The sequence below is a fragment of the Hemitrygon akajei genome, chromosome 4, assembly GCF_048418815.1.
Source record: "Hemitrygon akajei chromosome 4, sHemAka1.3, whole genome shotgun sequence".
Classification (NCBI taxonomy): Eukaryota; Metazoa; Chordata; class Chondrichthyes; order Myliobatiformes; family Dasyatidae; genus Hemitrygon; species Hemitrygon akajei.
This window is the reverse complement of record NC_133127.1, coordinates 102,636,206-102,651,556: the sequence shown is the minus strand read 5'-3', so window position 1 is coordinate 102,651,556 and position 15,351 is coordinate 102,636,206. Positions and strand designations below refer to the sequence as shown.

Below are 15,351 nucleotides of genomic sequence, written 5' to 3'. Positions count from 1 at the left end.
ATAGGGCAGTGAGCCTATAATGTGTGGAAAGTTATTGGAAGGTATTCTAAGGGACTGGATATATTAGTACTTAGATAGATACAGAATGATTAACGATAGTCAGCATAGATTTGTGTGTGGTAAAATGTGTCCAACCAATCTTACAGTTTTTCGTGGAAGTTACCAGGAAAGTGATAAAGGCAGTGGATATTGAGTACATCAACTTTAGCAAAGCATTTGACAAAGTCTTGCATGGGAGGTTGGTCAGAAAGGTTCAGTTGCTTGGCATTCAAAATGAGGTAGTAAATTGGATTAGACAGAGAGTGATAGTAGAAGGTTGCCTCTCTGACTGGAGGTCTGTGACTAGTGGAGTGCTGCAGGGGTTAGTGTTGGGTCAGTTATTGATTGTCATTTATATCAACGATCTGGATGATAATGTGCTTAAGCTGATCAGCAAATTTGCGGATGACACCAAGATTGGGGTGTAGACAGACAGACAGACAGACAGACAGACATACTTTATTGATCCCGAAGGAAATTGGGTTTCGTTACAGTTGCACCAACCAAGAATAGAGTAGAAATATAGCAAAATAAAACCAGAAATAATTAAATAATAATAAGTAAATTATGCCAAGTGCAAATAAGTCCAGGACCAGCCTATTGGCTCAGAGTGTCTGACACTCCGAGGGAGGAGTTGTAAAGTTTGATGGCCACAGGCAGGAATGGCTTCCTATGACACTCAGTGTTGCATCTCGGTGGAATGAATCTCAACAGATTCTCGGTGGAATGAGTCTCCACAGCAGACAGCGAGGAAGGCTGTCATGGCTTGCAGCAGGATTTGGACCAACTGGAAAATAGCAGATGGAATTTAATGCAGGCAAGTGTGAGGTGTTGCACTTTGGTAGTACCAAGCAGGGTAGGTCTTACACAGTGAATGGTAGTGTACTGAGGAGTGTGGTAGAACACAGGGATCAGGGAATACAGGTCCATAAATATATTTCTTAAATGCATTTATTTTAATGCTAGGAGCATTGTAAGAAAGGTGGACGAGCTTAGAGCATGGATTGATACATGGAAATATGATGTTGTAGCTAATAGTGAAACATGGTTGCAGGAGGGGTGTGATTGGCAACTAAATATTCCTGGATTTTGTTGCTTCAGGTGTGATAGAATCAGAGGGACAAGAGGGGGAGGTGTTGCATTGCTTGTCAGAGAAAATATTACAGTGGTGCTTTGGCAGGATAGATTAGAATGTCATGGTCCAGTCCAAAGCCCGGATTCCGGTTCATGGTCTGGTCCGCGGACTCCGGTCTCCGGGTCCTCCGACTGTCCCTCGTTTCGGCTTGGACTCAAGCATTTGCACCTGATGCCCATCTGTTGGCTGTGAATATAAGGGGCTCTGCGATTGAGTGTAGTTGGGGTGTTGTCCTGTCAGCTCTGAAATTGGGGAATGGAAAAGGTGTAGTAACACTTATAGGGGTGCATTATAGATCACCTAATGCGGAGTGAATTGGAGGAGCAAATTTGCAAGGAGATAGCAGATATTTGTAGTAAGCACAGGGTTGTGATTATGGGAGATTTTAATTTTCCACACATAGACTGGGAAGTCCATTCTGTAAAAGGGCTGGATGGTTTGAAGTTTGTAAAATGTGTGCAGGATACTTTTTTGCAGCAATACATAGAGGTACCAACTACAGAAGGGACAGTGTTGGATCTCCTGTTAGGGAATGAGATAGGTCAGGTGACGGAGGTATGTGTTGGGGAGCACTTTGGGTCCAGTGATCACAATGCCATTAGTTTCAATAGAATTATGGAGAAGGATAGGACTGGACCCAGAGTTGAGATTTTTGATTGGAGAAAGGCTAACTTTGAGGAAAAGCGAAAGGATTTAGGAGTGGATTGGGACAATTTGTTTTATGGGAAGGATGTAATAGAGAAATGGAGATCATTTAAAGGTGAAATTTTGAAGGAACAGAATCTTTATGTTCCTGTTAGGTTGAAAGGAAAGGTTAAAAGTTTGAGAGAGCCATGGTTTTCAAGGGATATTGGAAACTTGGTTCAGAAAAAGAAAGATATCTACAATAAATATAGGCAGCATGGAGTAAATGAGGTGCTCGAGGAATATAAAGAATGTAAAAAGAATCTTAAGAAAGAAATTAGAAAAGCTAAAAGAAGATATGAAATGGCTTTGGCAAGTAAGGTGAAAATAAATCTGCAGGGTTTCTATAGTGATATTAATAGCAAAAGGATAGTGAGGGATAAAATTGGTCCCTTAGAGAATCAGAGTGGACAGCTTTGTGTGGAGCCGAAAGAGATGGAGGAGATTTTGAACAATTTCTTTTCTTCGGTATTCACTAAGGAGAAGGATATTGAATTGTGTAAGGTAAGGGAAACAAGTAAGTCTCCAGGTCCTTGTATGATATTCCCTAGGACCTTGAGGGAAATTAGTGTAGAAATAGCAGGAGCTCTGACAGAAATATTTCAAATGTCATTAGAAACGGGGATGGTGCCAGAGGATTGGCGTATTGTTCATGTGGTTCCATTGTTTAAAAAGGGTTCTAAGAGTAAACCTAGCAATTATCGGCCTGTAAGATTGATATCAGTGGTGGGTAAATTAATGGAAAGTATTCTTAGAGATGGCATATGTAATTATCTGGATAGACAGGGTCTGATTAGGAACAGTCAACATGGATTTGTGCGTGGAAGGTCATGTTTGTTAAATCTTATTGAATTTTTTGAAGAGATTACTAGGAAAGTTGACGAGGGTAAAGCAGTGGATGTTGTCTATATGGACTTAAGTAAGGCCTTTGACAAGGTTCCACACATAAGGTTAGTCAGGAAGGTTCAATCGTTAGGTATTAATATTGAAGTAGTAAAATGGATTCAACAGTGGCTGGATGGGAGATGCCAGAGAGTAGTGGTGGATAACTGTTTGTCAGGTTGGAGGCCGGTGACTAGTGGTGTGCTTCAGGGATCTGTACTGGGTCCAATGTGGTTTGTCATATACATTAATGATCTGGATGATGGGGTGGTAAATTGGATTAGTAAGTATGCAGATGATACTAAGATAGGTGGCATTGTGGATAATGAAGTAGGTTTTCAAAGCTTGCAGAGAGATTTAGGCCAGTTAGATGAGTGGGCTGAACGATGGCAGATGGAGTTTAATGCTGATAAGTGTGAGGTGCTACATTTTGGTAGGAATAATCAAAATAGGACAGACATGGTAAATGGTACTGAGGAATGCAGTAGAACAGAGTGATCTAGGAATAATGGTGCATAGCTCCCTGAAGGTGAAATTTCATGTGGATAGGATGGTGAAGAGAGCTTTTGGTATGCTGGCCTTTTGTAAATCAGAGTATTGAGTATAGGAGTTGGGATGTAATGTTAAAATTGTACAAGGCATTGGTGAGGCCAAATTTGGAGTTCTGGTCACCGAATTGTAGAAAAGATGTCAACAAAATAGAGAGAGTACAGAGGAGATTTACTAGAATGTTACCTGGGTTTCAGCACCTAAGTTACAGGGAAAGATTGAACAAGTTAGGTCTTTATTCTTTAGAGCGTAGAAGGTTGAGGGGGGACTTGATAGAGGTAATTAAAATTATGAGGGGGATACATAGAGTTGACGTGGATTTTCCATTGAGAGTAGGGGAGATTCAAACAAGAGGACATGAGTTGAGAGTTAAGGGGCAAAAGTTTAGGGGTAACATGAGGGGCAACTTCTTTACTCAGAGTGGTAGTAGTGTGGAATGAGCTTCCAGTAGAAGTGGTAGAGGCAGGTTCAGTATTGTTATTTTAGGTAAAATTGGATAGGTATATGGACAGGAAAGGAATGGAGGGTTATGGGCTGAGTTCAGGTCGGTGGGACTAGGTGAGAGTAAGAGTTCGGCATGCATGGATAGAAATTACAATGGACATTTACAAAATGGAGAAGATAACAGCTTATGCTGTTATCATAAGCTGGACCAATTAGATTCATACTGGGGAAAAATGGTTTAATTACATCATGTCTCATAGGGCTGATTTTATTCTCACAAATCAATGAATATGTTGTAAAGAAAAATTTGCTGATGATACTAAGCTGGGTGGCAGTGTGACATGTGATGAGGATGTTAGGAGAATTCAGGGTGACTTGGATAGGCTGGGTGAGTGGGCAGATACTTGGCAGATGACGTTTAATGTGAATAAGTGTGAGGTTATCCACTTTGGGAGTAAGAACAGTAAGGCAGATTATTATCTGAACGGTGTAGAGTTAGATAAGGGAGAAATATAAAGAGATCTAGGAGTCCTTGTTCATCAGTCACTGAAGGTGAATGAGCAAGTGCAGAAGGCAGTGAAGAAGGCTAATGGAATGTTGGCCTTTATTACAAAGGGAATTGAGTACAAGAGCAAGGAAATCCTCTTGCATTTGTACAGAGCCCTGGTGAGACCACACCTGGAGTATTGTGTACAGTTTTGGTCTCCAGGGTTAAGGAAGGACATCCTGGCTGTAGAGGAAGTGCAGCGTAGATTCACGAGGTTAATTCCTGGGATGTCTGGACTGCCTTACGCAGAGAGGTTAGAGAGGAATGTTAGGCTTGTACACATTGGAATTAAGGAGATTGAGAGGGGATCTGATTGAAACATATAAGATTATTAAGGGATTGGACAAGATAGAGGCAGGAAATATGTTCCAGATGCTGGGAGAGTCCAGTATCAGAGGGCATGGTTTGAGAATAAGGGGTTAAGGAAAAACTTCTTCTCCCAGAGAGTTGTGGGGGTCTGGAATGCACTGCCTCGGAAGGTAGTGGAGGCCAATTCTCTGGATGCTTTCAAGAAGGAACTAGATAGGTATCTTATGGATAAGGGAATCAAGGGATATGGGGACAAGGCAGGAACCGGGTATTGATAGTAGATGATCAGCCATGATCTCAAAATGGTGGTGCAGGCTCGAAGGGCTGAATGGTCTACTTCTGCACCTATTGTCTATTGTCTACTTGTACATAGTTCTTTTTTCCTTTTGCTTGTTTTTTCTTTCTACTCTTTTCTATAAGTATGTACCTCAGATAAATACTATGTGGAGATTTGTGATGAATATGATATATATGTACAATGTCTGAAATACATCTTATGGAAATGTTTGATGATGAACTTCAATTTAAAAAAATTACAAAAAAAAAGTGTCATCACAGGTTGATAGGGTCATAAAGAAAGGCTTTGACACATCAGCCTCCATAAATCAAAGTATTGAGTACAGGAGAAGTTGAAGTTGTATAAGATATTGGTGAAGCCTCATTTGGAGTATTGTGTGCAGTTTTGGTCACCTACCCACAGGAAAGATATAAATAAGGTTGAAAGAGTACAGAGAAAATTTACAAAGATGCTGCCAGGTCTGGAAGACCTGAGTTATAAGGAAAGTTTAAATAGGTTAGGACTTCATTCCTTGAACTTAGAAGATTGAGAGGAAATTTGACAAAGGTGTACAAAATTATCAGGGATATGGATAGGGTAAATGCAAGCAGGCTTTTTCCATTGAGACTCGTGGGACTTCAACCAGAGGTCAGGGGTTAACGGTGAAAGGTGAACATTTTAGTGGGAACATAAGGGGAAACTCAGACTGGCGTAAGAGTATGGAATGAGCTGCCAGCATAAGTGCTGGATGCAATTTTGATTTCAACATTCATGAGAAGTTTGGATAAGTACATTGATGATTGGGATGGATGGCTATAGTCCAGGTGCAGGTCACTGGGAGTAGGCAGTTTACATTTTTCGGAATGGACTAGATGGACCAAAGGGCCTGTTTCTGTGCTGTACTCTTCAATGTCTCTATGGTATCTTATTTCAATGGTACTTCTCCAAGTGAGTTGCTGTGTACTTTGTAAGCCTTCAGTGATCCACTCTATTCTCACTTGCAGAACTTTACTAGACTGAGAAGGCAGAAATGGTATTCATTGTGTTCTGTGCAATAGCAAATCATCCCTCCTCATTCTCTTCCTGTTGCATCTTTTTTAAAACTGGCAGGATGAATCAATGGGCCCTAAGGTAGTCCCAGTGGAATATAAAACAAACTGTTACCATTAATTTTCCATCACTATTAATAATGCCTTGCATATTTCCTCTGTCTTTATAGTTTTGCAAAGTTCCATTTCCTTCCTTCCAGTGCATTTGAAATAAAACTCATAAGCCAGAGGAAAGGCCATGAAATCAGAAAGGCAACATGCTCAAATAACCTCTTAATGGTTTGAAAATGACACAATAAATTATATATGTTCATTAGGGGGTGATAAACTGCCTTCATGGCTTGGATACAATACATTGCTTAAACCTTCAGAAATAAGTTGGCTCTCTGATGTGCTTAAGGCCAATTGTAAGTGGGAATGAAATGTGAATATTGGCTAAAAAGTGTGCATTTTAGAAGGAATAAATGCCATTCACTTGTGTTAATCTAACAATATGAGTGGATTCCTAGAGCTGTAAAAATATAATTTTGTACATATTTCTGATTAACTTGTGTCAGAGTTGAAATGATACCTCATGGCTAATCTGTTTATAGGAAAAATGTTTAATTTTCATGTAAAAATGTTTTTTTAAATCAGGATCTGTCAACATATCACAAAGCAATAGACAACAATGCCACCTCAGCAGTAAGTCTCTGTTTTAAGATTTATTTCTTATTTAAATAATTATATCCTAAGATGTTCATTAAAGACAATATAGCAGTATATGATTCCGCAGATGTGTTACAGTTTACTGTCATTTGTCTTCATATGGGCAGGTTTCTCACTTATGGAAACGATGTATTTTGAGAGGAAATAAGTATTATTGAGCAGTACCAACTACCAGTTGGTGTAGTGGCATCAGCACCAGACTTTGAGGCGAGTGGTACTGGGTTCAAATTTGGCCAGCTCCTTAAACACTTTCCATTTGTGCTGGGTTGAGTGTCGAGCTAGTGACTCGGCCTCGTAAAAATAGAAAACTGCTAAAGAAGTGGCAAGGTTGCCGCACGATGAGCCATGAGGGGCCGAGAGGAGAAATAATAACTAACAGTGATGGACAACTTGACAAAGCAAGAAGAAATGTGTTTCTTGCACCAAAGTTGAATATAGAACATGACAGCACAGACAAGCCAAACAGTGGTCCTGAGGCAACCACTACACCTGGAAAGGAGAGGCTATGGAAAATGTTTCACCTTCCTTAAGTGAGCAGGACATCCAGCTCCGGGCTCTCCTGTCTATGTATCTAACAGTTTCTTAAAGGACATTATCATAACCTGTTCCACCATTATCCCAGGCACTCACCACTATTCTAGCCACTCTCCACTCTCTGGGAGAGAATAAAGCTTCTTCTTTTAACTCTTCCCCTTCTCTCCTTAAGTACCTGTCCTCTAGTTCTTGATATTTCTATCTCAGGGAAAAAGATTCAGATTGTCTATTCTTTCTCATAATTTCATACCTTTCTATCAAGTCTTCACTCACCTCCAATGCTCCAAAGAAAACAAACCAAGTTTGTCCAACCTCTCTTTATAGCTCATGTCCTCTAATCAAGACAGTATCCTTTTAAACTTCTTTATCCTTTCCAAAGCGCCACTTCCTTCAATGTAATGATCAGAATTGCACAACATGCTCCAAGTGCAGCCTAACCCAAGTTTTACACAGCTGCAACATGGTTTCTTGCTCTCGTACTCCGTGCCTTGTCCAATGAAGCAAGCTTGGCATAAGCCGCCTTTACCACTGTATAAACTTGTGTGCTGGCTCTCAGGATGCTATGGAGTATAGAGAGGGAGAGAAAGATTGGTTGACCGGACTTATGAAGGCCTAGTGAGATGTAAATTTCCTCATTAAATCTTAAGATGTGGCAAGATGACAGGATTTACAATTGGCAACAATCTTTGACAAGGCTTGTACAGAAGTTACTTCCAGGTAGCTTCAAGATTTTGTCCCATCAGCAAAAAAGCAATGTCAACAATATTCAGAGCCAAGAAACTGCAAATGCTGGAAACTGGTGCCAGTGGAGGAACTCAGCATGGCATGAAGTCTCTATGGGCGGGAAGGGTATGAAGAGTTGAGACTCACCAAAAGGTCTATTCTCTCAGTAACTGTTACTTGACTCACTGACCCTCAGTGGTAAGTCAATGTTTTAAAATTTAATTTTTATTTAAATGATCATATCCTAACATTTTCCTTAAAGACAATATTGCAGTATATGATTCTATAACACTTGCAAACATTTGGACAAGGACTTGTGAAAAGCAGTAAATATAACTGCCTCCAGATAAGTCAGAGGATGAGAAATAGGAAGAGATTACACAGGATTGAGTATTTCTTGCTATGTAGGGTATTGAGGGGTGACCTTATAGAGCAGGCATTCCCAATGTGGGTCCAAGGACCCCTTGCTTAATGGTATTGGTCCATGTCAAAAAAAGGTTGGAAACCCCTGTGATATAAAATTATCAATACATAGTGTGAACAGACATAGTTCTCCTCAGGGAAGGGGAACAAAAATCTAGAGGGCATAGGTAGGTGTGATGTGAAAGATTTCAGAGGAACCTGAGGGACAAGTTTTACATGTAGAGGAAATGACTGAGGCAACTACAGTAACAACACTTAAAAAAAAATCAACATAATAGGATGGGTTTGGTGGGCACCATGGTTGGCATAGATTATGTGGGTCAAATGACCTATTTCCATGATGTGCTACTCTGAGACTTCCTGCGTCCTTAATAATTCATGCAAATATTCATCCAAAAACTTAATAGAGTCATGGAACATGAAAACAGACTCTTAATCCCATCATGCCCATGTCCATCAGATAACAGACTTTGTTCATCCCACATGGCAAATGGACAAGTGCAAGGTTTTACACTTCAGTAGGACCAGCCAGGGTAGGTATTACACAGTAAGTGATAGGGCACTGAGGAGTGCAAAGGAATACAGGTCCATAATTCATTGAAAATGATGTCACAGGTAGATAGGATCGTAAAGCCTTTGACACACTGGCCTTCATAAATCTAAGTAATGAGTACAGGAGTTGGGATGTTATGTTGAAGTTGTATAAGATGTGGAAGCTATTGAAAGTGTGCAGAGGAGATTTACAAGAATGTTGCCTGGATTGGGGAACATGCCTTATGAGAATAGGTTGAGTAAACTCGACCTTTTCTCCTTAGAGCGATGGAGGATGAGAGGTGACCTGATAGAGGTGTATAAGATGATGAGAAGCATTGATCGTGTGGATAGTCAGAGGCTTTTTCCCAGGGCTGAAATGGTTGCCACAAGAGGACACAGGTTTAAGGTGCTGGGGAGTAGGTACAGAGGAGATGTCAGGGGTAAATTTTTTCCTCAGAGTGGTGAGTGCGTGGAATGGGCTGCCGGCAATGGTGGTGGAGGCAGATATGATAGGGTCTTTTAAGAGACCTTTAGTTAGGTACATGGAGCTTAGTAAAATAGAAGGCTGTAGGTAAGCCTTGTAATTTCTAAGGTAGGGACATGTTTGGCACAACTTTGTGGGCCGTAGGGTCTGTATTGTGCTGTAGGTTTTCTATGTTTCTGTTGGTGAGGTCTAATTTGGAGTATTGTGTGCAGTTTTACACCTACCTGCAGGAAAGTCGTAAATAATTTCAAGAGTACAGAGAAAATTTATAAGGAATTAATGAGGTCTGGAGGACCTGAGTTATAAGGAAAGATTGAATAGGTTAGGACTGTATATATTTGATAGAAGTATAGAAAATTATGAGGGGTATAGATAGGGTAAATGCAAGCAGGCTTTTTCCACTGAGGTTGGATGGAACTACAAATACAGGTCATGGAGTAAGGGTGAAAGGTGAGAAGTGTAAGGTGAGCATGAGGGGAAACTTCTCTGAGGACCATGAGAGTGTGCAAAGAGCTGCAAGCACAAATGATGCATGTGAGCTCAATTCCAGCATCCTCACACTTGTATTTCTGCTGTGACAACATTTTAATCCACTCTGAGACTTCCCTTCACTTTCCTTTGTCTGTAAAAAGAAGAAACTTCTTCTCAAATGATAAGGATCAGAGGTTTGGCAATAGAACCAAAGGTTATACTAAAAAAATTAATATCAATATGTTATCTGCAATGTCTGAAAGTTTGAAAACAGATTCTACAGCAGCTCTCTAAATAACTCATATTTATCACTGATTTAATAAATTAAATGGGCTCTAAAGTTTCTACTGGAAAAGAAGAATGTTGGTCACTTGGCTCCTCATTACCTGATCTGATTCAAATAATAGTGTGGGTTGATGATTGGTGTGGGTCAAGAACTGCAAGTAGGGTCCACGCTGCCAATGGAAATCTTTCATAGAGGCAGTATCAACTGGAATTGCAGCATCCATTGTCTCGACTTCATGATCATAAAACAGAGGTCAGAAATAGTGAGTTCTCAAATTTCAGAGTAATTCTAAACAAACTTTTCAGACCAAACTTTGGTAACTGAAAATGTTCATGAGGAGTCTGGAATTAAATATCAATACACTGGAAGTGTATAGTAAATTAGTTTTATATAAATGTGTTTGGAGAAAGTTAAACGAGTGTGTATCAAGTGTCCTGTGCATCTAAATCTTCACTGATGTGGAAACAATAGACAATAGACAATAGGTGCAGAAGTAGACCATTCGGCCCTTCGAGCCTGCACCGCCATTTTGAGATCATGGCTGATCAATTACTATCAATACCCGGTTCCTGCCTTGTCCCCATATCCCTTGATTCCCCTATCCATAAGATACCTATCTAGCTCCTTCTTGAAAGCATCCAGAGAATTGGCCTCCACTACCTTCCGAGGCAGTGCATTCCAGACCCCCACAACTCTCTGGGAGAAGAAGTTTTTCCTTAACTCTGTCCTAAATGACCTACCTACGTACCAGAGATTCCTTGAGCTACAAACTCAATAAATACATTTTCACTGGTTTTAAGCATCTCTCCAAATAGTCAACAGTGTTGCAAACCTTTGTCAAAATAAGACAGACAGACGGACATACTTTATTGATCCCGAGGGAAACTGGGTTTCGTTACAGCCGCACCAACCAAGAATAGTGAAGAAATATAGCAATATAAAACCATAAATAATTAAATAATAATAAGTTAATCATGCCAAGTGGAAAAATAAGTCCAGGACCAGCCTATTGGCTCAGGGTGTCTGACACTCCAAGGGAGGAGTTGTAAAGTTTGATGGCCACAAGCAGGAATGACTTCCTATTACGCTCAGTGTTGCATCTCGGTGGAATGAGTCTCTGGCTGAATGTACTCCTGTACCTAATCAGTACATTATGGAGTAGATGGGAGTCATTGTCCAAGATGGCATGCAACTTGGATAGCATCCTTTTTTCAGACACCACCGTCAGAGAGTCCAGTTCCATCCCCACAACATCACTGGCCTTACGAATGAGTTAGTTGATTCTGTTGGTGTCTGCTACCCTCAGCCTGCTGCCCCAGCACACAACAGCAAACATGATAGCACTGGCCACCACAGACTCGTAGAACATCCTCAGCATCGTCCGGCAGATGTTAAAAGACCTCAGTCTCCTCAGGAAAACTGAAAGTCTCCTTGTCATGGGCAGAGATTACTCTTCTTCTCTTATTTCTTTTCATTTTTAACATAATTTGTAATGATAGTGCTGCTCTTAAAACTTGTCATTTGGGGTCTTTGTTCATTTCTGATGTACAAACAGGATCAAGGGTTGCCATAATAAATGAGTTTGGTGGATCCTAAGAACATTCATGAAATTAAAAGCCCAGTACACAACTCTCCTCTGCCCATCGGTCCAATATTTTCCCATTTCCAGTCTTGTTTTTAAAGTACTTCATATTTGTGCTGGTAACACCTAGAGCTCTTCTGTATTTTGTCCAGATGTGTGTAGTCCAGCCACTCCTAAGTGATCTGCACACATCACTTTCTAATACAGATCACTGTACAGTGATAACTCGGAGAAGCATTATCATGATATGACCTTCCTAAACTTTAAGGTAATGATAATCAGAATGATTTGTTGTCACCAGGAGCAAACTCACCATAGCTTTTGTTAAATTGACCACTGCCCTGATTGTATGATAAATAGTTTTTTATAAAGGAGATCCTCGCTAAAAGAGTAAACTGATGTAGGGATTCAAACTCTGAGCCATGCCATATAGTCATCTAATCAGTGTCCTCATGTGGGTACAGGTGGGAAAAATTGACAATTAAAACATTGTTCTTAATAATTTTCTACCTTAATATAACACAGATTCCAAAATCACAGCTCAAAGACGATCAAAGACTGTCACAGGAATGTTTAAATAAAACGTACACCCACAAATCCTGTCATAAAGTCTTCTGCCAACCCTGGGAAAAATGTGCTCGTGGTCGCTGCACATGCAAGCTGCCTTATCAGTGTCCAAAGAATGGGAAAAATGTCTGCTCGACCAAAGATAAGCTTTATAGGTCATACTGCCAGCTGAAAAGTTATGAATGTCTGAAAGGATTGGAAAGGTTCTCTCACTCCGGAGTGTGTTCATTAGGTGAGGATTTAAAAATAAATGTAATAGATAACTTGTAACTTGCCACCATTAGAATAGAAGTGAACAGCCTTTCGTACAGAGAGCCATTCGCCCAAAACTGTTGACCCTCATGTGTAATCCCTCATCCTAGAAATCACTCTCGTAATTCTTTGCTGTATCTTCCTTAATGCCTATACATCTTTACTATAATGAGGCATTGTGAATTGAAGTCCAAACTCTAGCTGGCTAAAATACATTTTTATAGAGGTTTATCATATTTTCCCTTCTCTTAGATTTTATGCCTCTGTTGATAAAGCAAGAGAATTTTGTTTGCTGCCTTCTTCTAAACCTGTTTTCAACTATCCCTCTGCTTCCACTCCCTTTTTTGGCACAATATCCTTTATTCAATATTGCCTCGCCCCATTCTTCCCAGCTAGATGTATTACCTCATATTTCCCCACATTAAAGTTCATCTGCATCTCATTTGCATGCAGTTTCCATTCTGCCATGGCTGACAGTGTCATCTTTACTCACCAAGTAACTCTCTTGCTCTTCTTGCTGTTATTCTCCTCTTATTCCACTCAATCTTTCCACATTTAGACCTCACCCATTCTTTTGTATTTCTGACCCAAAATTCACACTCCTTAATTCTCATTCAGCTATCCTTCTTAACTTAACCCCCTTACTCTGTATAGTTTATACAGTCCATCCTTACTCACCCTTTTACTGTTCCCACTCTTATCCTCATTCTGCCTTTTTCTCATCCCATTCTCTCTCCTCCTCACTTCCCCCAATCCTTTCTGACATCCTGCTTTCACTAACTTCCCCCAATCTTTTCCAACATCCTGCTCTCTTTCACTCACTTTCCCCAATCTTTTTTGACATCCTGCTCTGTTACTCATTTTTCCCCAATCCTTCCTGACATCCTGCTCTCACTAACTTCCCCAATCCTTTCCAACATCCTGCTCCCTCTCCTCACTGTCCCCCAATCCTTCCTGACATCCTGCTCTCACTAACTTCCCCAATCCTTTCCAACATCCTGCTCCCTCTCCTCACTGTCCCCCAATCCTTCCTGACATCCTGCTCTCACTAACTTCCCCAATCCTTTCCAACATCCTGCTCCCTCTCCTCACTGTCCCCCAATCCTTCCTGACATCCTGCTCTCACTAACTTCCCCAATCCTTTCCAACATCCTGTTCCCTCTCCTCACTGTCCCCCAATCCTTCCTGACATCCTGCTCTCACTAACTTCCCCAATCCTTTCCAACATCCTGCTCCCTCTCCTCACTGTCCCCCAATCCTTCCTGACATCCTGCTCTCACTAACTTCCCCAATCCTTTCCAACATCCTGCTCCCTCTCCTCACTGTCCCCCAATCCTTTCTGACTTCCTGATCTCACTCCTCACTTGCCCTCTCATATTTTATTTTTTAAATTTGTTTTTATTTTAGTGATAAAGCGTACAGTAGGCCCTTCCCGCTCCAGCAAACCCACAACCCTGATTAATGTTAACCAAATCATGGGACAATTTATACTGTCCAAATAACCTACCCACTATGTCTTTGGAGTGTGGGAAGAAACCAGAGCACCAGGGTAAAGCCCGTGCATTCCATGGGGGTGACACACAGAGTCCTTGCAGAATGGCAAAGGAATTGAACTCCAAGTTCTGGAATACCCTGTGCTGTAATAGCATCATGCTAACTGCTACACGACCTTTATCTTTTTCTGCTCTTTATACTCATTTCTCAAGCCTCTTTTCTCTCTTTCTGCTCACAGCTCCTAGTCATCAGACGCACTCACCCAATTGCCATTGTGGACCGTTATCCTCACAAATCCCTTTCCTTTTGCAGACTTCTTCTTTCTGCTCTTACTCCTCACTCACTCTGCCCAGTTATACCACTCCTTCACACATTCATTCCCGTTAGCAGCCTTTGAATTCTATTCATTTACATACTCCATATCCTCAGACTTTTGCTCTTACCCTCGTTACCTTCTCAATGTCACATATCTTTTCTCACTGAATCTCCCACTGTTTATCTTCACTTTCCTTGCCTCTGCATTCTTGATCTTCACATCCCCTTTTGATTATTTTATTTTATCTAGACCACTCATCACCAACCCTTCATTACCACTTCTGTTCTCCCACTTTAAATATTTACACTTTCACTTTTGCTTTATTTGTTTTTGACTTTCACCTTACTCTCAGCCACTTTGAACTAACCTCTTCTAATGCCCACCTGCCCTCTCACTCACATGTTCCTTATTTTTACCCACTCCCTCATTCTGCTATGTCTCACCATCATACTCTTTATCGCCTTTCATTTCATACACTTTATGCTTTCGAATCCTTCACCTACTCACTTGATCTGATGCTCTTTATCATCAGTTGCCTTTTCATTCTCAATCCCTTTAGGTCAACAGCACTCCATGAGTAGATGCTCCCTCACCCTCCTGCTTTCTATTCCTCCACCCCATGCTCCTACTCCTTATCTTCATTTCACCTCTGATCCTCTATCCTCACTTCCAACTGCCCTGCTCCTGCTTGATAACCTCCTTTCGTCTCTCCCTTTTCCACTCTGTATCCTCACTCTCCCCACTCCTTCTCAGTAGTATCACTTCCCTTCTCCATCCCCAACACTTTATCTTCCCTCACTCATCACTCATCCTCCCTCACACCTGTGGGATCTTGATTAACTATTGTGTTCTTTATCTCACACCAGTACTTTCTCCCCAGATCTTTGTTCTCAATTGTACTCCCATATTTTATTTTCACCCATCTCAGACTACCTTCTCCCAAACTCTCAGGAATTTCTGCTGCTAATGAACTTGTTTTCTTCAGCCAGATCTGTCCAATTGAAATGGTAAATTTATTCTGAATATAATTTATAATGCAAACAATATTCAAGATTGAATGGT

The 15,351-nt window shown here is 40.8% G+C and overlaps 1 protein-coding gene across 3 annotated transcripts in view; it reads left to right on the top strand.

Moving 5' to 3' along the window:
- Nucleotides 1–15,351, top strand: part of cfi (complement factor I) — a 245,972-nt gene that overhangs the window by 20,763 nt on the left and 209,858 nt on the right. For 2 of the 3 annotated variants that reach the window (XM_073043135.1, XM_073043134.1), the window contains 2 exons: nt 6,552–6,599; nt 12,186–12,459. In XM_073043135.1, coding sequence (XP_072899236.1) covers nt 6,552–6,599; nt 12,186–12,459 — 322 coding nt within the window. The remainder of the gene's footprint in view (nt 1–6,551; nt 6,600–12,185; nt 12,460–15,351) is intronic. The other variant, XM_073043136.1, reaches the window with a different exon arrangement.